Source organism: Hyperolius riggenbachi, chromosome 3 (genome assembly GCF_040937935.1).
Source record: "Hyperolius riggenbachi isolate aHypRig1 chromosome 3, aHypRig1.pri, whole genome shotgun sequence".
In the NCBI taxonomy this organism is placed as follows: domain Eukaryota; kingdom Metazoa; phylum Chordata; class Amphibia; order Anura; family Hyperoliidae; genus Hyperolius; species Hyperolius riggenbachi.
Window position 1 is genome coordinate 501,568,636 of NC_090648.1, and position 25,564 is coordinate 501,594,199.

Genomic DNA, 25,564 nt, shown 5'->3' on the forward strand with positions numbered 1-25,564 from the left:
AAAAGATTTTTTTGAATATAATAAAGTGTGAAACTAAAACTTTAAAAGCAGATTGCTGATTTGTGGCTTCACATTTTTCAAATCGATCTTCCTATATAGAAACCTGAAGGGAGATCTCGTCAGGTGAATGCAGAGAGTAGGTTTCATAATCTCTTATTTACTATCTCATCAGGACTCTGCATAGGGAATGAGGGAGGGAGGCACTCGAGGAGGGCAGTGCGCCGCCTTTCCATCATCAGGCGCCTGTAGGCAAGTGCCTACAGTGCCTTATGGTAAATCCGGCCCTGGATCCACTGCCAGTTTCTCTGCTGCTTGTTACACACACTGCTGCACAGGACGAGTTCCTCAGCCTGCATTCTGGCCAGAGCCCCTGGACCCACAGCAGGTCCTCAGGCACATGCCTAGGTTGCCTTGTGGATGATTTGGCTTACATGCAGGGTGGGATGCATGGCCGGTCTCTCTCCTGATACACACACTGCTGCACAGGACGAGTTCCTCAGCCTGCAATCTGGCCAGAGCCCCTAGACACACAGCAGGTCCTTAGGCACATGCCTAGGTTGCCTCATAGATGATCTGGCTCACATGCAGTGTGGAATGCATGGCCGATCTCTCTCCTGATACACACACTGCTGCACAGGACGAGTTCCTCAGCCTGCAATCTGGCTTCTCTAATAACCTTCCGCTGTGTCCTAGATACACTCTCTGTCGCTTTACATATGAATAGGAGCTGGCTGAGGGCCACAGAATATAAGCTGGCTCGCTGTATTAAGAATAAGCTGCAGCGCCACTCGGTTAAATAAAACGAGAAGTCATGGATTATTACCCAGCGGCGTGCTAATCTGAGCGCGGGGTAGTCGCAGAGGTTAGCCACCTCGTGATGTGTGCCACGGCTAGATTCATCGACTCGGGGAAAAGCAGCTTCTGACTAATCGCGAGCTTTCACACCGGGTGCGCTGGCCAAATATGACCCCGGCTATTCATGATGTCAGACCAACAACGAATAGAGGCTGGTTTACTGCTGTCTAAAGGTCGTTCCCACCTCGCGAATTCATCCGCGATTCTTCCGACGATTTTTTATAAGGACAATTGAAGTGAGAGGAATATGGAGGCTGCCATATGTCTTTCCTTTTAAAGCGGACCCAAACCAAACATTTTTTTTAATTCTAAATATTTAGTTGCACCACTCTGACACATACAAAGATAAATAAACACTCCTTCAAGCCTATGAGCATTTCAGTGCATGCTTTTCACCCTTCTCTTTTCATAACTAGGATTATACAGGTGGCAGCCATTACTTCTGAGCTTAGTAGGAGGTTTTAGATCATGGGTGTGTTTGTCATCAGCTACCCTCCCTCACAGGGGCGGAGTCTATGTGAGATCTCACACAAGCTGAGATCACCTCCCCTGTGACATCATCAGTAGCAGCCTGTGTTTTGTTTTTGTTTTTTATCTCCTACACCAGTCTGCCGAATTCTGTCCCGGCAATATGAAAGGAAGGGAGGGGTTCCTCCAATAAATGTAAAATATTTGAAATCTTGTATTTTTAATTTGGGTCCACTTTAAACAATACCGGTTGCCTGGCAGCCCTGCTGATCTATTTGGCAGCAGTAGTGTCTGAATAACACCAGAAACAAGCATGCAGCTAATCTTGGCAGATCTGACAATAATGTCAGACACACCTGATCTGCTGCATGCTTGTTCAGGGGCTATGGCTAAAAGTATTAGAGATGACAGGACAGCCAGGAGACTGGTATTGCTTAAAGGGGAATATATATGGCAGCCTCTGATTTTTAAGTGACTATACAGATCTGGGAAAATATTTGTGCCTGCATTGGAGTCCTTAAATATTTATTAGTTTCAATACCATTTTTTCTAGTAAAAAAAAAAAAAGATATATGAAACTCTTCATTTTAGCGCTACGTTACACAGAACAGGAGCCAGGTCATCCACAAGGCAGTTGCCTAGGGCCTGGAGAGAGTCTAGGGCAGTGATCTGCAAACTTGACTCTCCAACTGTTAAGGAACTACAAGTCCCACTATGCATTGCGGGAGTCTCACAGCCACAGTCATGATTCATAAAGACAAATGCATTATGGGACTTGTAGTTCCTTCACAGCTGGAGAGCCACGTTTGCAGATCACTGGTCTAGGGGCCTTTGGGATGCTAGCCCCACCACATCTTACTAAAAGAGCATTGCCTAGAGTCCCATTTCATCCTAATCCTTCTCTGCACTGAACAATTCAGATCTTCCCCTATCATCATGGCTTACACAGAGTAGAGGCGGCATGGGTGTAACAATCACCCCTGCGACCCCCGCCACTGCAGGGGGGCCCAGAGGCTTTGGGGGCCCGGGCCCACCCCCCCTCTTCCCAATTGCAAGTGCAGCTAATTAGCAAATGAGCATTCTCGTTTGCTCACAAAAACCGTCCCCGCCACCTTCTCCAGCCATGCAGAGTAGCGGGTGTAATTTTATCTTGCTTTCAGATGCTGCATCACAGCAGAACACTCTCTGCTTCCATTGGTTGACTGCTGATCAGGAGCCAGCAAATGGCAGCAGAGAATATTCAGCTGTGAAGCATGGAGGAGACCTGCGGCGCCTGGAAGTAGGTAAGTTTACACCCACTCCAGCTACTCTACATGTCGAGAGGAGGTGGCAAGGACAGTTTATTCTGAGCGAACGGGGAGGCTTTTTAATTTTTTTAAACACGTCTTTGCTAATTGGCAGCACTTGCGGGTGGGGAGAGGGAGGAGGAGAGTTCTATATTTACACTCACCTAAAGGATTATTAGGAACACCTGTTCAATTTCTCATTAATGCAATTATCTAATCAACCAATCACATGGCAGTTGCTACAATGCATTTAGGGGTGTGGTCCTGGTCAAGACAATCTCCTGAACTCCAAACTGAATGTCAGAATGGGAAAGAAAGGTGATTTAAGCAATTTTGAGCGTGGCATGGCTGTTGGTGCCAGACGGGCCGGTCTGAGTATTTCACAATCTGCTCAGTTACTGGGATTTTCACGCACAACCATTTCTAAGGTTTACAAAGAATGGTGTGAAAAGGGAAAAACATCCAGAATGCGGCAGTCCTGTGGGCGAAAATGCCTTGCTGATGCTAGAGGTCAGAGGAGAATAGGCCGACTGATTCAAGCTGATAGAAGAGCAACGTTGATGGAAATAACCACTCGTTACAACCGAGGTATGCAGCAAAGCATTTGTGAAGCCACAACACGCACAACCTTGAGGCGGATGGGCTACAACAGCAGAAGACCCCACCGGGTACCACTCATCTCCACTACAAATAGGAAAAAGAGGCTACAATTTGCACGAGCTCACCAAAATTGGACAGTTAAAGACTGGAAAATCGTTGCCTGGTCTGATGAGTCTCGATAGAGTCAGAATTTGGCTGTAATGATCGCTGCTGCAGCAGCTATTGCTGGAAGTAGTGCTGCAGCTCAGGCAGTTCTGATCTATTTCCATGCAAGTTGCATAGCTTTGTCTGTCTTTCCCTGCTGTCAGCTTGTGACTGATTATCATTCACCTGTGTGGGAATCTGCATGTCTGCTCCCATTGGATGACCTCAGTATAAAGATCTGCTTCCTGCAGGGTTTCCTTGGGTTTTCATAGCTTCAGCTTAAGCCTGCCTTGCTGTCGCTTTAGCCCCCGATCGTGTTTATTGTTATAAAGATACTTTGCTGGTCTTTGCATCATATATTGGTTCATTGCCAATATATATGCATACCAGCACGTTTATTATTTTCCTTGTATTTGTGTTACGTTAATACATCAGTGTCGCTGATGTATACGTACACGAACTGTTTATATCCTGTGTGCAGTTAGTCAGCTTTCCAGCACGTTTTGGTAGGTTGCGCGTACCGTGACCACCCGTGCTGAGGTAGTTACCCTGCTCCTGGTTCTGTTTGTGGATTGCGTTCATCTCTGCGAAGAGATAACGAATCCTTCTGAATCCTGTTCTGTTACTGTTTGTGGATTGCGTTCATCTCTGCGAAGAGATAACGAATCCTTCTGAATCCTGTTCTGTTACCGTTTGTGGATTGCGTTCATCTCTGCGAAGAGATAGCGAATCCTTCTGAGTCCTGTTCCCTGTGTTACTCCATTCCTAGTCAGCGTTCCTGCTTATGTCATATATCGGTTCATTGCCGATATATACATATGTTAGTCAGACGTTACAAATAGTTTCATTGATAGCTGTAATTGTAATACGCTAGGAAAACATACTTATTGTATATTTATCTGTGTTACGTTCATCTATCTTAATCCTGCTATTTTCTGACTATCCCGTCCAGTCTTTGTGAGGCACGCCATCGCCGCATCGCATTGGCTGCCTCATTCCAGTCTGTCTGGTTTTGGACGCTTGCTGTCGCTAAGTAGCCGCTAGCTAGCAAGCGTTCATTCTGTCTACCTGTCCTGATCTCCTCAGTTCCGGTTTATGCGCTCAGCGCTACTTTGCGCTGAGACGTTATACGAAAGCATTGTTTGTGGCTGTCAGATCTGCACCGGCTCTGTGCGCCACAATCTCCTATTGGAGTCAGTCCTCCCCTCCACTATACTAAGGGATAGCCTGTTTCCTGGTGCTAGTGTGTGTACCTCCTCCACGTCAGCTCATGCGTTGCATGCTGACTGTGGAGAATACACCACCAAGCCTTACATTGGCATAAACAGAATTAGAACATGGATCCATCATGCCTTGTTACCACTGTGCAGGCTGGTGGTGGTGTAATGGTGTGGGGGATGTTTTCTTGGCACACTTTAGGCCCTTCGTGCCAATTGGGCATCGTTTAAGTGCCACGGGTTACCTGAGCATTGTTTCTGACCATGTCCATCCCTTCATGACCACCATGTACCCATCCTCTGATGGCTACTTCCAGCAGGATAATACACCATGTTACAGAGCTCGAATCATTTCAAATTGGTTTCTTGAACATGACAATGAGTTCACTGTACTAAAATGGCCCCCACAGTCACCAGATCTCACCCCAATAGAGCATCTTTGGGATGTGATGGAATGGGAGCTTCGTGCCCTGGATGTGCATCCCACAAATCTCCATCAAATGCAAGATACTATCCTATCAATATGGGCCAACATTTCTAAAGAATGCTTTCAGCACCTTGGTGAATCAATGCCACGTAGAATTAAGGCAGTTCTGAAGGCGAAAGAGGGTCAAACACCGTATTAATATGATGTTTCTAATAATCCTTTAGGTGAGTGTAATTATTCATTGGCTACATGTGGGGGGGGGGGGGGAGGGGGATTGGGGACCACGGGGCCTGATGCTATCTCTTTTGCAGGGGGCCCTATTAAGTCTATTTATGCCCCTGGGAGGTGGGGGGTGTATTAGAACCACTGCAATAGCGCTAAAGATCTATTTTTCTGACATGGGCACGCATCCTAATAGCAGTGGAACGTCGGCAGGCCGGGCAGAAAGCTGCAGTCCTGTCATCCATCCAGTCAGCCACGGCTAATGTGCTGCCAGCTCTGCATTCAGGTTGATTAAAAAATATCAATTTATTATTAGAGGCAAGACAAGAGGAGCAGACATAAATCACAGGTCACCAAGACAACTTTAATGGCCGGCTTCCTAATGTTCCACCACCCAACCTTCCCCCTATGCACATACACACGCCCCTGCAAATGACCCCCCCCCCCCCCCCTCCCCCTTTTACTGGAAGTAAAACAACATTTGTAAGGTAAAATAATGGCTTTCTTGGCTCAGTTTAGCAATGTGACTAGAGTCGCCTGCAATGTCTGCCACACAGAAAAGTGCCAGGAGTTAAAAAGGAATCTCTTTAAACAATTTCAATGTAACAAAAAGGAGTGACTGCAGGAGGCGTCGAGGCTTTTGTCTGCGGCTCCTGCCACATGGCGCTCCAAATTCCCGCACTTTCCTGCTCTCTGCACAGAGCGTTTTCCACTCAGCTTAAAGCAAACCTGCCCCAAATCCCAACAACAAGAAACCAGCGGGCTTAGGGCTGTTTCACACCAAGAGCACTTGTGAAGAGCTTTTCAGATTGCCAGCTCTTGCTAATACTTTGAAAAGCGATTGGACAATTAAATCCTGTGGGCTGCTCCGCACCAGACAAAATGGTTCTTATTAAAATCGAAAGTGTCAGCATTCTTTCAAAACTTGCAAGCAGTGAGGTAGAATAATGCGATCTGTTACAATGCAGAAAACAGGCCCATAGAATTGCATGGGCAGTGAGTAGACATACAAACCACTGGATTATTCTGAAGCAAGCTGAGTCTTCCACAGCTGCCAGCACTACAATGACTCATAATTAACAATTTCTAATACCTATGACCACTAGAGGCCACTGTTGGCAGCAGGAAATGGGTCGTTTACTCAGAATAAGAGAAGTAAAACAAAAGAAAAAACAGGGCACCGAGAGCCCAATAGTGCAATATAGTTTTAACAGAGAAAATCTGTCTAGATAGTTCGTGCAGAAATATACTCACAAAAAAGGGTCACCAGCAGGCAACCACTTGAAAGGCAGGTGGGGAGAATTGGTACCCGACCCCACTCGGGTATAAAAGTCGCTCTCTGTAGACAGGAGAAAAAAGGGGGCGTACCCCTCCACCAAGGGTGGATAAGTAATATGTATCAAACGCAGATAGAACAGAGGCGCCAAAAAGAGTAAAAACACTATTATTTAAAAACAGTAAAAAGAGGGAAGGTAAGGTGGACTTACCTCCCTCTAGCAGTGGAAAACAAAACTCTGAGGTAGAGTAGAATGCATTTATTAAACAGTGTAACTCCTAAAGATGCAACGCGTTTCGCGGGCCACAGCACCGCTTCCTCAGGCTATACAGGAGTTCAAAAAAGCTGTATCCAATCCAAGTATTGAAATATTGAATGAGCGCCTTTGTCAGAGACAGAGACAGAGGCGCTCATTCAATACTTGGATTGGATACAGCTTTTTTTGAACTCCTGTATAGCCTGAGGAAGCGGTGCTGTGGCCCGCGAAACGCGTTGCATCTTTAGGAGTTACACTGTTTAATAAATGCATTCTACTCTACCTCAGAGTTTTGTTTTCCACTGCTAGAGGGAGGTAAGTCCACCTTACCTTCCCTCTTTTTACTGTTTTTAAATAATAGTGTTTTTACTCTTTTTGGCGCCTCTGTTCTATCTGCGTTTGATACAGAATAAGAGAAGGCGTGTCTTCCCACCTTGCAAAAAAGTGTTTTTACTGCTGTCTGTGTAAAGTGGGGGATGTTACAACTTCTGTAAAGTTGCCACTGCTGTCCCTAATTCCCTGTCCTCAGGACCACCTGGGCCCTGGTTAAAGCCGTGTTAATGGAGGTCCTAGATACAGGAAATCAAATGAGGTCAAATCTTCTCAGCAGGGACAGAAACAACAGGAATAACCTTTAGGAAGGTAGGGGACAATGAATTTATTCTGCAGAAATTCTCCATATAGGCCATATCTATTTATCTCTAATAACACTGCTTTTCTCATCAGTTGTTAAAAGCCCACTATCCTGAAAATTGAAACATTTTAAATACATATATATAAAATGTACATTTCAACCTGAAAAAATGCACTTTAAATTACTTTTTTCCTATGTTGCTGTCACTTGCAGTATGTCGTAAGAAACTGAAAAATGTGGGTTTGGACTAGTCCATCTCAGTAGGGGGATTTTCAGTATCACCTTAATTATTTGCAAAATTATTCCCTGGAAAGGAACTATACAAAGACATGAGCCAGCTTCCCAACCCATTTGCACTATGTTTTGGCTGTTTGACTGAGCAAATGCCGTTTAGTAAGTTGTTTTGTTAATTAAAGAAATACCTGAAAATCTCCAGTGATGAGATAGACTGGTCCAAAACCTGACCGATCTGTCAAATTTTCACTACCTACTACAAGTGACAGTAAAAAAGAAAAAAAAAGTAATTTATAGTTCATTTTAACTCGGGGATAAATGTACATTTATTTGTGTGTATTTTACATTTTAACTTTTTTTGTGATTGGTTGTCCTTTAAGCTTGGTTACTGACTGAACGATGTGAAATACAGGTCACTTTATGAAACACAATCCTAAACATGATCTCTTTACATAATGCCTGGTACACACCATGCAATTTCCCGTCAGATTGACAGTCGAATCGATCATTTCCGACAGGTCCGATTTGATTTCTGATCAATTTTGTATAAAAGGGATTGGAAAAATGTGATCACAAAAACGATCGGAAATCAGATTGGACCTGTCGGAAATTATTGATTCGACCATCAATCTGACGGGAAATTACACTGTGTGTACCAGGCTTAAAGTGTAACTGTCGGGCATAAAATCAAAAATCAATTCTTTATTTTCATCTGGTAAACAAGTAATAAAGGATGTTAACCAGGCTATCCAAATGTTAAAATCTCTATTACTTTTCTTGTTTATAAATGATCATTCCCCAGTTTACCTGACTCCTATTTGGTACGTTGCCGCACAAAGGAAGTTGCAGGGCATGCTGGGTTGTCCTTTTTTTTGCTTCTGTACATTAGTTAAGTCTCAGGGGAAATAAAGAAGCAAAAAAAGACAACCCAGCATGCCCTGCAACTTCCTTTGTGTGGCAACGTACCAAATAGGAGTCAGGTAAACTGGGGAATGATCATTTATAAATAAGAAAAGTAATAGAGATTTTAACATTTGGATTGCCTGGTTAACATCCTTATTACTTGTTTACCAGATAAAAATAAAGAATTGATTTTTAATTTTATGCGCAATTACACTTTAAGGCTGAATTTGTACTGATAGAACGTTGCAGGAACTGATAAACTTACCAGGCAGGGCCAATGCTGTAACGTTAATCAACTTTAGTTAGTAGTTAGGTAACAAAGGTAAACTTTATGACAGTAAAACATTCCAACAATAAAGTCCGCAGAGTTAGAGAGAGGCACAGGAACAGAAAAGATACCGATGCGATACTTACATAGGCTTTGTAGTCGCAAGCCTGGAAGATGAGTTTTTCGGGATGGTGCTGCCAGTACTGGAAGGGTATGGAGCCGGTGGTTTCGTTGGGGCCACGCAAGCTGATGGAAGGTTGTTCTCCCCAATCTCCTGTCTGAAAATCATATTTACTCTAAAAGTAACAAGTGTCAGTTTAGTAGGAGGCTCAAGAGCTGGTGAGTGCACATGGAACACCACCGGACATGACTGTACGCACTGCGAGACGGGACAGCGACAACCGCCGCGACACACGGAGACACGTATAAAAGGTAAGAGGGGAAGAGGCAAGGGCATGGATTAAAGGGGGTTGAAACATCTAAAAATAAAAGACAAAAGATAGCAAATGCCCCAGCATACATGGTCTGGGTGCCCTTGCCTAACTACAAGAACTGAACAGTGCCAGCGGGATTGTGGGGGGAAAAAAAAATCAGCCACAGTAACAAGCTTATCTCAGAATGCAAATAACAAAAAGCTTCCTATTCCAGATAAGATAAGGGCACTAGGACTAGATGGTAATTGAACCAATTACACACGTTAAGTTTACAGTGTTTTGTGCAATTTTACCATATTCGTGTTTGTGTAACCAGCTATAGGCATGCTTAATTTTAAAGGAACCAGAGTTGAGACATATGGAGTCCCCAATATGTATTTCCTTTTAAACCATAACAGTTGCCTGGCAGCCCTGCTTATTTTTCAGTCAGAAATATCTGATCTGCATGCTTGTTCAGGGTCTATGGCTAAAAGCATTAAGGTGGCCATACACTGGTCGATGTGCCATTAGATCGACCAGCTGACAGATCCCTATCTGATCGAATCTGATCAGAGAGGGATCGTATGGCTGCCTTTACTGCAAACAGATTGTGAATCGATTTCAGCCTGAAACCGATCACAATCTGTTGAGCTACTCCTGCCGCCTGTCCCCCCCCCCCCCCCCCCCCGTATACATTACCTGAGGCTGGCTCCCGGGCATCTTCTCCGCATTGCACGGCTCTGTTCCGGCTCCATCCCGGCGCTTCCTGTGTTACTCCGTGACCAGGAAGTTCAAATAGAGCGCCCTCTATTTGAACTTCCTGGTCACTGCAGTGACACAGGAAGCGCCGGGATGGATGGAGCCGGAACAGAGCCGTGCAGCGCGGAGAAGACGCCCGGGAGCCAGCCTCAGGTAATGTATACTTGATCGGATTGGCCAGCCGCTAGCGACGCGCGCTTTACCCGCGGGCGATCGAGGGTAATTTCCTGCATGGCGCGATCGACGGACCGATCCGATTTCGGGAGGAAATCGGATCGGCGGCTGCGTTTACCGCGAACGATTGGCAGCAGATTCGATCCCAGGATCGAATCTGCTGTCGAAACAGCCGCGAATCGAGCCAGTGTATGGCCTGCTTTAGAGGCAGATGATCTGCAGGGCAGCCAGGCAATGTGCATTGTTTAAAAGAAAATAAATATGTCACCGCCCATCAGGGCCGGTGCTACCATTAAGGCAAAGGAGGCAGCTGCCCCAGGACCCCAGAGCTTGTAGGGGCCCCCAGTGGCTACAAGAGCAAAAAAAATTCAAATCGGCCTTATAGCTTTTGAGAAAATCGATTTTAAAGTTTCAAAGGAAAAAAAAAATACACATTTAAAAACCTGCCGACTTTAATGGTTAATAGCAAATCCACCTTAAATGCTAGAAACCCTAAATTTGCAGGATATGTTAAGGAGATCATTAGAAATAAGAGGAAAAAACAATTTTTCAAAAAGACCTCATAGTTTTTGAGAAAATCGATTTTAAAGTTTAGAAGGAAAAAAGTATACTTTTAAATGCGGTAAATGTCACTTTTAGTAGCTAACCTAACGGTAGTGTAATTTTACATGCATCAAACGAAAGCACAATAAATTTCCTGACGGGGTTTCCAGGGGGTCGATACGCAGCCGCAGCGCTTTGGCCAGGGATCTCTATACAGCCGCAATATGGCTGTATGAAGATCCCTGGCATTTTTTCCTATTTTCCCAATTTTTTTTTATGTTTAGGGCTCGTTTCCACTATTGCGGTGCAGAATCGCCTGGATTCCACCGCTGTTGAAATTCCATGAATTAGCATGCGGATGCGAATTTTTGCGCGTTTTTTGCCGCGAATTCACATGCGAATTCGCATAGGTGAGGGTATATGCGAAATTAACCATGTCACTGCCTGTTTGAATTACATTGGTACCTATGCGAATTCGCATGCGAATTCGCATGAAAATTCGCATACCATAGCCGCATGCGAATTTCCTATTAAATACATTAGCGGCGATTCGCATGCATTCCACTCGCAGGCGAATTCGTTGGCTCTTTTGTGCGTTTTTTTACCGCTGAAAAAAACGCACCTCAACAACGCTACAGTGGAAACAGGCCCATCCACTTGCATTACATGTGCGAATCTGCATGCGTTGGACGCATGCAGATTCGCGATAGTGGAAACGAGCCCTTAGAGTGTGGGAAAAAAAAAATTATGTGGGGTCCCCCCTCCGGAACCAGCTGCAAAAAAGGTCCCCTAATGCCGATTTTTGTTCCGGGGTATATGTTGGGGGGGCCTCCCAGGTTTATTTTGCCCTGCGGCCCTGCCGCCCATATGTTTCTTAACTCGAGTTCCCTTTAAGTTGCCTGTTATACAGGTGACATCAGTGTTGGATGTTTAACCACTGATTGTAAAATAGAAATTTATAAAAGTCCAATATGTACACCTTCAGGGCAAATAGGGTGTTTATAGAAGTCCAGCTATTCTGCTAAAGCGCACATGCATGCGTGGTGTGTGAGCATACGTACAGGTTTGCATATGTAACTTGCAGAATTACATATATTTGTAAATCACGATAAAGTGTGCAGTCTGCACACATTAATGTACACCTGAACTGACACGTAACATGAAGAGGTAAACATGTGTTTGCACAGTGTGCCATTCCTCCATATAATTAGTCTGTGTTCAAGTCTTTCCTTTTTGTCACTGAAAGGGTTAAACATTCAGGTGGGCAAATGAGAGTCTCATTCTAGACCTAGTCTGACTATAGAATACCTCTTACTGATAACTTAATGTTAGCCATAGGGGCTCGTTTCCACTATAGCGAATCCGCATGCGGGCACTGCATGCGGATTTGCATACTTAATGTTAGTGGATGGGGCTGTTTCCACGTGTGCGGCGGCGTTTTTCGGTGCGGGGAAAATCTGCACAACAGAGTCGTGCAGATTCGCGTGCGGCAGGAATGCGGGCGAATCGCCGCTAATGTATTCAATAGGGAAATCGCATGCGGCTTTGTCATGCGGATTTCCCCGCGATTTCGCATGAAAGCCAATGGAACTTAACACAGGCAGTGACATGGTTAAATTCACATGGCTCCTTGCCATGCGAAATCGCATGCGAAATCGCGGGTAAATCTGCATGCGGAAACGCAGCCGCATGCGATTTCTTCAGCGGTGGAATCCAGGCGATTCCGCACCGCTACAGTGGAAACGAGGCTTAAAACTCTAGCCAGGCAGAGAACCACTTCTGAGTGTGCAGAAAAGATAAAAGGGCAATCATTCAAAAAAGGTCAGTAGTTCATAGATTGTAGCTCTCATACACTAAAACATTAAACCTAGTTGTTTAGCTTTTAAACAGGAAATAAAACTGTGGGATTCTAAAAAAACAAACAAAAAAAAAATATTTTCTTTTCATTAGAACTCTGATTCTTTGAGGGCTCGTTTCCACTATCGCGAATCTGCATGCGTCCAACGCATGCGAATTCGCACATGTAATGCAAGTGGATGGGCCTGTTTCCACTGTAGCGTTGTTGAGGTGCGTTTTTTTCAGCGGTAAAAAAACGCACAAAAGAGCCAACGAATTCGCCTGCGAGTGGAATGCATGCGAATCGCCGCTAATGTATTTAATAGGAAATTTGCATGCGGCTATGGTATGCGAATTCGCATAGGTACCAATGTAATTCAAACAGGCAGTGACATGGTTAAATTCGCATATACCCTCACCTATGCGAATTCGCATGCGAATTCGCGGCAAAAAACGCGCAAAAATTCGCATCCGCATGCTATTTCATGGAATTTCAACAGCGGTGGAATCCAGGCGATTCTGCACCGCAATAGTGGAAACGAGCCCTGATAGTTTCTAACAAATTTTCTCACAGGAGTAAACTCTGGAGAAATCTTTACCAAATTGTTCCTCATTTTATTTATATATTGAATCCTCTAAGGGCCCGTTTCCACTCTCGCGGAAACGGCCGCGAATCCGCAGAGTTTCCCCGCAGGCAAATCGCGCGGGGAAACTCTGCCATAGGGGACAACGGCGCCGCCGGCCGAATAGCTTGCAGTAGCGATTCGGCCGGAAACCCCCACAGAATTCGCGGCGGAGGCTGCGATTCCCATAGCCGTGCATGGCACGGCTGATGGGAATCGCCTGCGATCCCGCCCACCCGCTCAGTGCCGGCGTGCGTCTACGAGACGCACGCCGCACTAGTGGAAACGAGCCCTAAATGTTCAGCCTTTTAAATGTTTAATTGTCAGAAAAGGTGAATACTTGAATGCGCCATTACTCTCAACATTTTCATATTTGATGCAGCTATTGTAGATAAAGTCCCTTTGGAAAACTCAGCCTTGAGGGTGTTCTGCAGAGGGGGTTCTGCAGCTACACAACAGCTCTCACTGCTGAGCACTCAGTAAGTTTACCCAACTCCTCCCCATCCTGCTTCACATTTAACTCTTTGCAGCCAGCACTGCAGCTACACCAGATTCTAATCGCTGAGAGACTCGGCTGTAGCTACAGCACAGGCTAAAAAAAAAAGTATATTATGCCTGGTAAACAATATGCAATTTCCCATCAGATTGACAGTCAAATCAATTATTTCCAACAGGTCCAATCTCATTCCCGATCGTTCTTCTGATCCATTTTCAAGATCACTTCTAAACAAAATGGGTGGGCCGGGGGTGATCAGGGGGGTCTGTATAGGTGATATTGTGGTGAAACCCCTCCCACAGCGTGATGTCAGGGCCATTGCCTTGACAAGTTTGCGGTTTGTGAACCTCGTTGTATTGTGGGAAATAACAGCTGTTTCCAAATGCCAAGCAAGCAGAATCTCCCTCTGTTCATAGAACTCTTAGTAAACGAACATTCTGCATTGACACACCGGACAGGACTAAAGATGTCACTACTGCTAAGCAAGCAGTATCTCCCTCTGTGCATAGAACTCTCAGTAACAAACATTCCGCAGAGATCATCTGACAGAACTAAATATGTCACCATGTCACCAGAATGTAAATCAGGGAGAGGAAAGATTTAACAATGGGCAAACACTGACTAAACAATTCATAAATTAATATTTCAAAAAATGAAGCAACTTTATTCATGATGTAATTTTAAGTACAGTCGGTACTGATTTCTGTGAAAGAGGCAACAAGGGCCCAGGCCTTAGGCGGCTGAAGGCCAAGGGAATGGGAGGGGCACATGGAGTGGGAAGGGCTACAGTACATGGATAATACACATAGAAGAGAGGGCGGCACATGGAATGGGAGGGGCTACAGTACATGGATGTTACACATGGAAGAGGGGGCGGCACATGGAATGGGAGAGGGCTACTGTACATGGATGTTACACATGGAAGAGGGGGCTGCACATGGAATGGGAAGGGGGCTGCTGTACATGGATGTTACACATGGAGGAGGGGGCAGTACATGGAATGGGAGGGACTGCTGTACATGGATAATACACAAGGAAGAGGGGGCTGCACATGGAATGGGAGGGGGACTGCTGTACATGGATGTTACATATAGAAGAGAGGGCGGCACATGGAATGGGAGAGGGCTACTGTACATGGATGTTACACATGGAAGAGGGGGCTGCACATGGAATGGGAGGGGGGCTGCTGTACATGGATGTTACACATGGAAGAAGGGGCTGCACATGGAATGGGAGAGGGCTGCTGTACATGAATGTTACACATGGAAGAGGGGGCTGCAAATGGAATGGGAGGGACTGCTGTACATGGATGAAACACATGGAAGAGGGGGCTGCACATGGAATGGGAGGGACTGCTGTACATGGATGATACACAAGTAAGAGGGGGCTGCACATGGAATGGGAGGGGGCTGCTGTACATGGATGTTACACATAGAAGAGGGGGCTGCACATGGAATGGGAGGGGCTGCATATATGGATGATACACATTGAGGAAGGGCCTACACATGTGATGGGAGGGGCGCTGCTGCTCATGAAAGGGGCACCACAACACACTCGGCCTAGGGGAACATAAAGTATAAATCCGGCCTTGACTACAGTTCCTCTTTAAATAACTAAGGCGTGATATTAGTCCTAAAATGCCTCCTGCTGTTGTCACGTAATATACTCCGAGACACATCTGCTCAGAACCTTTACTATGGAACTTCAATAAAACTCTCTAGTGGAGCTAAACGTGGAGTTTTCCCCGTGGCGGGTTCCCCAGACGCACACTGCGGCTCCTCCTCCGTCATCAGCGGCGAGGAGGAAACAATCGGGCGCCCAGAAGTACGGCGCGCTTCAGTGTGTGGGAAATAATTACACGGTAGCCCGATCGGGGCAGGAGAAGTTTATCTCATTTACACAAAAACGCAAACAAAATGACAACCGAACCCGATAATTATACCTCTGCAGTCTCCTGCCACACAGGAGACAAAAAATAAATTGTAAAAAATTCACTGGCACAAAAATAATTATGAAAGGAGTAACTGATAAAGGAGAAATACTACGGCCACCATCAGCTGGTCTCACTTTGGTGTTCTAGATAAAGGCGTACACTGTGCCAGAGTGGCTGGCCCTCATGGAAGGCACCAAGGTCTCCAAGTGAGGGCCGGTGCACACCAAGAGCGGTTCTGAGCGTTTTTTAAAACGCTTGCGGGGGGCAAAACCGCTTGGCTAATGTATTTCAATGGGCTGGTGCACACCAGAGTGGTTCGTTTTTTCCCCAAATGCAAACTCGGGGGGGGCTGCAGCATTCTTGCGGTTTTCTAAGGCGTTTCTGCTTCAATGTAAAGTACAAGAAAGTGGAAACTGCTCTGAAAAACGCTCGATCAGAACGGTTTTCCAATCATTTTTGTTACTGTAACAAAATATAAAATCTGCTAAACAAAACGCTCCAAAAAATGCTAGGCATGTATATAAAATCTCTCTAAAACATGCCTAGAATAGCTCTGAAAAACCTCTTCAAAAACCGCTAGCGTTTGCGGATCGGCTAGCAGTTTTTGGTGTGCACTGGCCCTTACTGTGCGTTCCGTTTCTAGGCATCACCATCACCAATGATTTAAAGGGATCTTAGCAGCCCCTGGTTTCAAATAGCTGAAAGGGCTGCCATGTTTGAGAAGTGAACCCCCCTTCCTGCTCCCTTTTCACTGCCATTATCCAGGGTTGGTGTGAAGTTCATCAAGCGTGACCTATCTTATCTGTTTGAAGGACAGTGTCCCCCTCCTCCTCCCTCACTGATGCTGAATGGGTGTGTCTGATCTTAGCTCCTGGGAAATTAAGTCTAATTAGAAGGGTCCTTATAGACACAGAACATTTATATCACGCTTTTCTGCTGGTGGACTCAAAGCTCCAGAGCTGCAGCCCCCAGGATGCGCTCTATAGGCAGTAGCAGTATTAGGGAGTCTTGCCCAAGGTCTCCTACTGAATAGGTGCTGGTTTACAAGAGCTGAGATTGGAGCCAAGGTCTCCTGTGTCAGAGGCAGAGCCATTAACCATCACACTATCCAGCCATGTGCTTATCTGCCTTACATTTTCTGTGGATGGAAGAAGTAGATATTGTTAGTATGCATTTTTAATGTGCCTTTAGATGCCCTGGGTGCTAAAAAAAAAAAAAAGGTGCTCGGGCAGGGCCGGTTTTAGTAACAATGGGGCCCCAGGGCAAAATAAACCTGCCCCCCCCCCCCCAACAGCCATATTGCGGCTGTATAGCGATCCCTGGCCAAAGCGTTGTGGCTGCGGAGGGGTGTCCAGGGGGTCCATACGTACTGCATATGGACCCCCTGGAAGCCCCGTCAGGAAAAATTCATTGCTCTTTCTTTTGATGCATGTAAAATTACACTACCGTTAGGTTTGCTACTAAAAAGTGACATTTACCGCATTTAAAAGTATACTTTTTCCTTTTAAACTTTATAATTGATTTTCTCAAAAACTATAAGGTCTTTTTGAAAAAAAAAAAATTCCCTCTTGTAGCCACTGGGGGCCTCTACAGGCTCTGGGGCAATTGTCTCCTTTGCCTCTATGGTAGCGCCTGCCCTGTGCTCGGGTTAATTTAAGATGGGGGCAAAAACACCACTAACTAAGACCCAGAAAAAAGCTCAGCAGAGGTTGTTCTTCCTGAGGAAGTTTGGAATGCAGAGGGAGCTGCTAACCAGCTTCTAAACTGCCACCAGCAAACCTATCCTCTACTCCTACATCATTGTCTGGTACGCAGGCGCAACCGCAAGCACAAACTTCAAAGAGTCATGCTGCAGAGAAGATCATCTGTTTTTTTCTATCGAATATGCCACACCCAAATTAGCATGCTGCGTTTTTAAATGTATGCTCCAGAGCCACACACCCCTTTCCCCAACGGAGGTCTCTATCTTTTTTCTTTTCTTCACTTCAGGTACCCTATGAGGCTAGTTTCACACCAGAAACCAGCATCAGCGATGCGATGGGTTGTGGCGGACGCCAGTGTTGGACTGGGAGGTGGAAAAACTGAGGAAATCCACCTGCAGGCCAAGCAGCAGAAGGGCTCGAACCCACTAGAGCGATTTTTTTTGAGCGTTTAGGGAGGTTTTTAAAACGCGATTGCGATTACCAAAATCGCAAACGCAGGACATGCAGCATTTTTTGAGTATTAGCGTTTCTGCAATGTAAAGTATATAAACGCTGGTGTAATTGCTCGTCAAAACCTGCACAGAGCGATTTGCTAGCGTTTTTTAAATGACTGTACACTGTCAAAAAAAAAAATGAAAATTAATTGAAAGGACCAATCAGAATTAAAATTGCTAATCGCAAATTGCTACACAATCGCTGGCAAAAACCTGACACTTTTTAAAATCGCTACCAAAATCGGCAGAATGAAATCACTTACAAAACGTTCATTAAAATGCTAGCGACTGCGATTAGCGACTTGCAGTGGGTTCCAGGCCGAAACCCTGTGTTATCACTCCCAATAGAAACCTGTAGCAAGTCCTCACTGTGGGCAGCAATACCCGATTACTGGATTACCTGGATTTCCTCAGTTTTACCACCTCCCAGTCCGACACTGCCTGACGCTCCGCAGCGCACTGTGAAAAACAGGCCTATTGCGCAGTGTTCCCCGTCTGGCCAGCGGCCAAACAGGAAGTGACGGAGCGCGCATGACGCTACGTCACTTCCTTCGGGAATGTGGAAGCGCTTGGAAGTGTATTGTTAAAATACGCTTCTGCGCATGTGCGCCACACCGCTGCGTCGACTTTTTTCTGAGAATCCACACACTGCCATAGACTAACATGACTTCTGGGCCGACGCAGATCGCTGCAACTCAACGCACCACTAACATAGTTCTTGACCTGCTTTGGGGATGCGGCGAAAACGTCACTTCCGTTGTGTCTCGGAAGTCTGAAAGTCTCCATAGACTTTCATTGCCCGGCGGTGGGGTGCAGTAAAAATATTGCACTGCCCCGCCTCGGTGTGAACAGGCCCTAAATAGTCAAAGTTACTAACAAAGCCTAATGGTCAAATTAAATAGCACGGCTGAATTTTATATATGTTACGGCCAGAACCCGAAGTGTGGCCACTTCTAGTTCTGGCCGGCCACTTCGGGTTCTGGCCGGCCAATGCGCGAAGTGGCCGCAGCGCTGCGGCCAATGTGAGAAATGTTTTGTTGACGCCGTCTCGCCGCGGCCAAATTGATGATGCTTAATTGTAATGAAATGTAGCCGGCGGCAATGTCATAGATGAAGCCGCCGGCTTTCGCGCACTGCCTCTCCCCGATCCACCCTCCCTCCTCTCCCCGCCTCCCATTACAATACATAGCAGCCGGGCGGGGACATGCAGCCGGAGAGTCGTTCGTCGCGGCAGGGGAATCCTGCCGTTCCTGCAGAGCGGGGTGCTGGCAGAAGCGATGTCTGCAGCCTCCCCCGCTCTGCTGCCCCTGCTGCGACGAACGACTCTCCGGCTGCATGTCCCCGCCCGGCTGCTACGTATTGTAATGGGAGGCGGCGGCGAGAGGAGGGAGGGGGGGATCGGGGAGAGGCAGTGCGCGAAAGCCGGCGGCTTCATCTATTCTATGACATTGCCGCCGGCTACATTTCATTAAAATTAAGCAAGTTTGTCATCAATTTGGCCGGGCGAGACGGCTGTAAACATTCCATTTCTCACATTGGCCGCAGCGCTGCGGCCACTTCGCATATTGGCCGGCCAGAACCCGAAGTGGCCGGCCAGAACTAGAAGTGGCCACACTTCGGGTTCTGGCCGTAACATATACACTAACTTCCCCTAATTACTTCTACAGGTTCCGGAGGGGTAAACATAGGAGAGTAGAGGTCGGTGTTATGCGGTTTCATGCATTAACGTCCCATCTAATTGTCATTTACAGGAGGCTATTAAAAATACCCTCAGGACGGGAATATGAAAGATAAAATGCGACGCTGTTAGTAATGTCCAATCAACTGTCTAATGGCCGTGGCAGTATATTATATCCTATTTCCCCAGTCCATTATTTAATGGCACATAGGACGCAGTTCAGCGTTAGCATAAAATCCGCTTTTAATAACCGGATGATCTCACTGCCACGTCAACGCCAAAACTTTTTATTTTACACTCCCTGCTTTTAAGTTATACATTTATTCCGGACAGCATTAATGGTATAATTGCCGTTTTAGAGGCTACATAAAGTTCCGTTTAATGGGGACGGATAAATAAAATCTGGTAAGGTCCGCCGTATATTCAGTAAAGGCTCGTATAATTTATTAAGTCTGCGTGCTACAGTAATGGCCGGCGTGATATGAAAACATCAATCTTTTTTTCCTGAAATGTATTTAAAGCAAACCTAAAGCTTAAAAAAACCCTTAAAGTGAACCAGAGCCGAAGCACCCTCATGTATTTTACTAATATATATCAGTGGGAACATTAGAGAAAACACCTACCATGCTTTCTGTTTCATTCTGCACTGCACAGCTTGTTTCTTATCCGACCTGATAAAATCCCAGACTGAGCATTCAGTCTGGCTTTGCTATAATGACTCCGCTATAATGATTCCTGAGCAGAGCCAGCAGGGGGCAGGCTTGGACTTGAAAAGACATGAGAGAACACAGACTGAGCTATAAATATTCCTCAGGGCTCGTTTCCACTGTTGCGACGCGATTTCGCCGGCATTCCGACGCTTGTAAAAACGCATGCGGATGCGTTTCCGCATGCGTTTTTACCCGCGATTTCGCGTGCGATTTCGCATGGCAGGGTGCCATGCGAAATTAACCATGACACTGCCAGGGCAAAATAACATTGAAAAAGGTGCAAAATCGCACGCAAAATCGCGGGTAAAAACGCATGTAACAAACGCATGCGTTTTTACTATTAAATACATTAGCGCCAATTCGCACGGATTCCCGACGCAGGCGAATTCGGTGGGTCCCGTCGTGCAGATTTGGCCCGCCGCCAAATCGCTCCCGCACGCCGCACATGTGGAAACAGCCCCGGCCACTTCAGTGTAACAAGCAAATCCGCATCTCGTCGCCGCATGCGGATTCGCTATGGTGGAAACGAGCCCTCAGAAAAGCCAGACTGAATGCTCAGTCGGGGATTTTATCATGGCTGATTAGAAGCTGTTGCAGTGCAGAATGAAACAGAGAGCAAGGTAGATGTTTTCTCTAATGTTCCCACTGATATATATGGTAAAATACATGAGGGTGCTTCGTCTCTGGTTCACTTTAGATATAATGAATTGTATGTGTAGTACGGATAAGGAATAGAACATTAGTAGCAAAGAAAAGAGTCTCATATTTTTTAATTTCAGTTATATAGCTTTAATAACATTGCATCATACTGTCACAGTTGCAGTTTTAAAACCACACTCTGTCTATTAAGCTATAAAACAAAGAAGACATAATGACCCTTTGAACTTTCCTGCAGTAAAACCTTATCTTAAGCTGTCTCTCACTGTTTCTTGACTGTTTAAGTGCTTTAGAAAACAGGACTATATTCAACCCAGTGGGTCAAAGAGCTCAGAGAAGCTCTTCTGCATAGATAACAATATAGGGCTCGTTTCCACTGTTGCGGTGCGGAATCGCCTGGATTCCACCGCTGATAAAATAGCATGCGGATGCGATTCCCCATGCGTTTTTTGCCGCGAATTCGCATAGGTGAGGGTATATGCGATTTTAACCATGTCACTGCCTGTGTGAATTTACATCGTACCTATGCGAATTCGCATGCGAATTTGCGGCAAAAAACGCATGGGGAAAACGCATGCGATTTCCCTATTAAATACATTGTATGCGATTCGCATGCATTCCACTCTCAGGCTAAATCATTGGCTCTTTTGTGCGTTTTTTTCACCGCTGAAAAAAACGCACATCACCAACGCAACAGTGGAAACAGGCCCATTCACTTGCATACCATGTGCGAATCCGCATGCGTTGGACGCATGCGGATTCGCGATAGTGGAAACGAGCCCTCAAGGTTTTTTTTTTAAACTCTTCAATATGAGCCTCTTATCTTTGCTACTTATGTTCTATTTCATAACTGGACTTTACATACAATTAATTGTCTCATATGTTTATTTTCGCTTTAGGTTTGCTTTAATAACCTTGTTTGCATTAGAAGTAATGGAGAAGTTACTTGTAAAGTAAGTTGTAAAAAAAATATGCTAAATCAATCCTTAAAGAGGAACTGTCGCGAAAATATTAAAATTTAAAACATATACAAATAAGAAGTACATTTCTTCCAGAGTAAAATGAGCCATAAATTACTTTTCTCCTATGTTGCTGTCGCTTACAGTAGGTAGTAGAAATCTGACATTACCGACAGGTTTTGGGCTAGTCCATCTCTTCAAGGGGGATTCTCAGCATGGCCTGCATTCTTTATAAAGACACTCCCTGAAAAAGATTTATACAAAGATGCTGTCTAGCCTCCATGCTCACTATTTTGGAAGTTGGACGGAGCAACTGCCATTCACTAAATGCTTTTAAAAATAAACAAAACCCTGAGAACCCCCCTATGGGCCCTTTTCCACTAGCGCGTTTGCGGTAGTGGAATCGCAAAATCGCAAACCGCTAGCGATTTTACAATCGCTAGGGTTTGCTAAATAACATAGGAATAGCGGTAGGGTATTTCCACTACCGCGATTCGTTTTTGCCTGAAACGCGATCGCGGCGCGGAGCGATATTTGCCGCGATTTTGCTATGCAGTGCATAGCATAGCAAAATCGCGGCCGCAAACGTCGAGAAATCGCCGGTAATTTATTACCTTTTGCGATTGAGCAGTCGCTAACGTTCAGTGTGAACGCTAGCGACTGCTAGTGGAAAAGGGCCCTATGAGAAGATGGGCTAGTCCAAAACCTGTTGGTAATGTCAGATTTCTACTACTTACTGTAAGTGACAGCAACATAGGAGAAAAGTAATTTATGGCTCATTTTGCTCAGGGAGAAATGTACTTTTTATTTGTATGTTTTTAAAATGTTAATTCTTTCACAGTAGGACAGTGCGTTTTGATGCAACGTTAAAGTCGCAACGCAAATTACAACGCAATGCCCCCAAAAAGTCGCAACGCAACTTAATGTCCCGTTACGGTCGCATACAGTAGAGCATACAGGCAATGAAAGTCATTACTGAGCATGTGCAAACAGTCCAACGCAGCTAACAACGTGTATAACACACTGCATGCAGTACTTTCACTTAATGTGCAGCGTTAGTCACCAACGCAACGTGTGCACTGTGAATGGGGCATTGATTTTTCATTGCAGTGAGTTATACTGCGTTAAATGTTGTTTTAACGTGCGACTTTAACGTTGCACTGTGAAAGAGGCCTAAAGGATACCCGAGGTGACATGATGAGATAGACACGTGTATGTACAGTGCCAAACACACAAATAACTAGGCTGTGTTCCATTTTTTTCTTTCTCTGCTTGAAAGAGCTAAAAATCGGGTATGCAAGTAAAAGTTTATGTCCGGGTCAGGCTATAAGGTAACCCTCAGGGCCCGTTTCCACTAGAGCGAAGCTGCGTTTTCTGCATGCAGATTCGCATAGACAATACAAGTGGGTGCGACTGTTTCCACTTGTCAGGATTTCTTAGCGTTTTTCTGTGCAGAAAAAATCTGCACGGCAGAGCCATTGGAATTTGGATACCGCATACCGCTATGTGATTCGCATACAATGGATTTAATAGGAAATTCGCATGCGGTTTTCTATGCGTTTGTGTAAAAACAATGTAAAAAGCACACCAGCATTGACATGGTTAAAAACGCTTGGTCACAAAACGCATGCGAAATCGCATAGAAAAACGCATGGAAAAACGCATCCGCATGCGAAATCGCACATGCTTTTTCCGCACAGGAATCGCAACGCACAAGTGGAAACGGGCCCTCACTGTTAAGGAATTAAAGCCATAAAAGACTTTTCTGGCAGAAAATGGCTTTATGAGAGCAGGAAAGAGATAAAAAAGGGTCAAAAGTTCATAGATTTGAGCTCTGGAATACTTTAATTAGTGATCATTGAGCAGAGACAATGAAACAGTAAAAACTAAAAAGTAGATTTAGAAATAAAATAAAACACTGTGATATCTAAAAGAGTCATTTTAGGGGAAGGGGGATAGATACAATTGTTTATCGCATCCGTTTATTCTCACCTCATTTTTCTTTTAATAATGCCTAATCAAAACTGTCATTACAATTCATGACTAATGATTGATTTTGAGTCATGATTTTGCACTCCGGGGGTGATGTGCCCTTAAGGCTCGGAACCCACTACAAAACGCGATCGCTAATCGCAATTGCTAGCGTTTTCTGTGAGCGGTTTGTCAGCGATTTTATCAGCGTTTTCTGGCGTTTTGGTGAGTGTTTTGCAAAAAGTGCATAGCGTTTTGTGAACGATAGCAATTAGCGTTTTGCAATATGATTGGTTAATTCAAAATTTATTTTTTTTTAATCAAATTTAGCCAGTGTTGGATTTTTTGAGCTTTGAGGGCTGGTGCACACCGAGCGGCTTTTTCGGCGTTTCTGCAGCCGCTTGCGGGTGCGGATCCGCAGTGTTTTTCAACCAGTGTTCCGCGGCACACTAGTGTGCCGCGGAACGTTGCCTGGTGTGCCGTCCTCTTCTCCCCCTCCTGCCCGTGCCGCCGCTGTTATTAGCATAGCAGCGGCCGCTCTCCCCTCTCCGGCGCCTGTATATTCTAGCAGCGTATCTCCGGCTGCTCTGTCTGTGTGATGCGGAAGGAGGGAGGGCTCGGTTCCCATAGTAACGGCGATACATATCGCCGTTACAGGAAGCCGCTGCCCGGCTGCTTCCTTCCGCATCACACAGACAGAGCAGCCGGAGATACGCTGCTAGAATATACACGCGCTGGAGAGGGGAGAGCGGCAGCTGTTAAGGTAATAACAGCGTTGGCCGCGGGGACGGGCGGGAGGGCACTATACCGGGGCACTATACTGGCTATTCTGGGGCACTATACTAGCTATACTGGGGCACTATTCTGGCTATACTGGGGCACTATTCTGGCTATACTGGGTTACTATACTGGGGCACTATACTGGCTATACTGGGGCACTATACTGGCTATACTGGCGCACTGTACTGGGGCACTATTCTGGCTATGCTGGGGCACTATTCTGGCTATACTGGGGCACTATACTAGCTATACTGGGGCACTATACTGGGGTACTATTCTGGCTATACTGGGGCACTATACTAGCTATACTGGGGCACTATACTGGGGTACTATTCTGGCTATACTGGGGCACTATACTAGCTATACTGGGGCACTATACTGGGGTACTATTCTGGCTATACTGGGGCACTATACTGGGGCACTATACTGGGGTACTATTCTGGCTATACTGGGGCACTATACTAGCTATACTGGGGCACTATACTGGGGGGCTATACTGGGGCACTATTCTCGCTATACTGGGGCACTATACTAGCTATACTGGGGCACTATACTGGGGGGCTATACTGGGGCACTATACTAGCTATACTGGGGGGCTATACTGGGGCACTATGCTGGCTATACTGGGGCACTATGCTGGCTATACTGGGGCACTATTCTGGCTATACTGGGGCACTATGCTGGCTATACTGGGGCACTATACTGGGGGGCTATACTGGGGCACTATACTAGCTATACTGGGGGGCTATACTGGGGCACTATACTGGGGCACTATGCTGGCTATACTGGGGCACTATACTAGCTATACTGGGGCACTATTCTGGCTATACTGGGGCACTATACTGGGGGGCTATACTGGGGCACTATACTAGCTATACTGGGGGGCTATACTGGGGCACTATACTGGGGCACTATGCTGGCTATACTGGGGCGCTATACTGGGGCACTATTCTGGCTATACTGGGGCACTATTCTGGCTATACTGGGGCACTATTCTGGCTATACTGGGGCACTATACTGGGGCACTATACTAGCTATACTGAGG

At 45.7% G+C, this 25,564-nt stretch overlaps 1 protein-coding gene across 3 annotated transcripts in view; it reads right to left on the bottom strand.

Moving 5' to 3' along the window:
• LOC137561761 (ankyrin repeat and sterile alpha motif domain-containing protein 1B-like) overlaps positions 1–25,564 on the bottom strand; it is a 211,988-nt gene that overhangs the window by 84,142 nt on the left and 102,282 nt on the right. For 2 of the 3 annotated variants that reach the window (XM_068273112.1, XM_068273111.1), the window contains exon 3: positions 8,937–9,086. In XM_068273112.1, coding sequence (XP_068129213.1) covers positions 8,937–9,086 — 150 coding nt within the window. The remainder of the gene's footprint in view (positions 1–8,936; positions 9,087–25,564) is intronic. The other variant, XM_068273113.1, reaches the window with a different exon arrangement.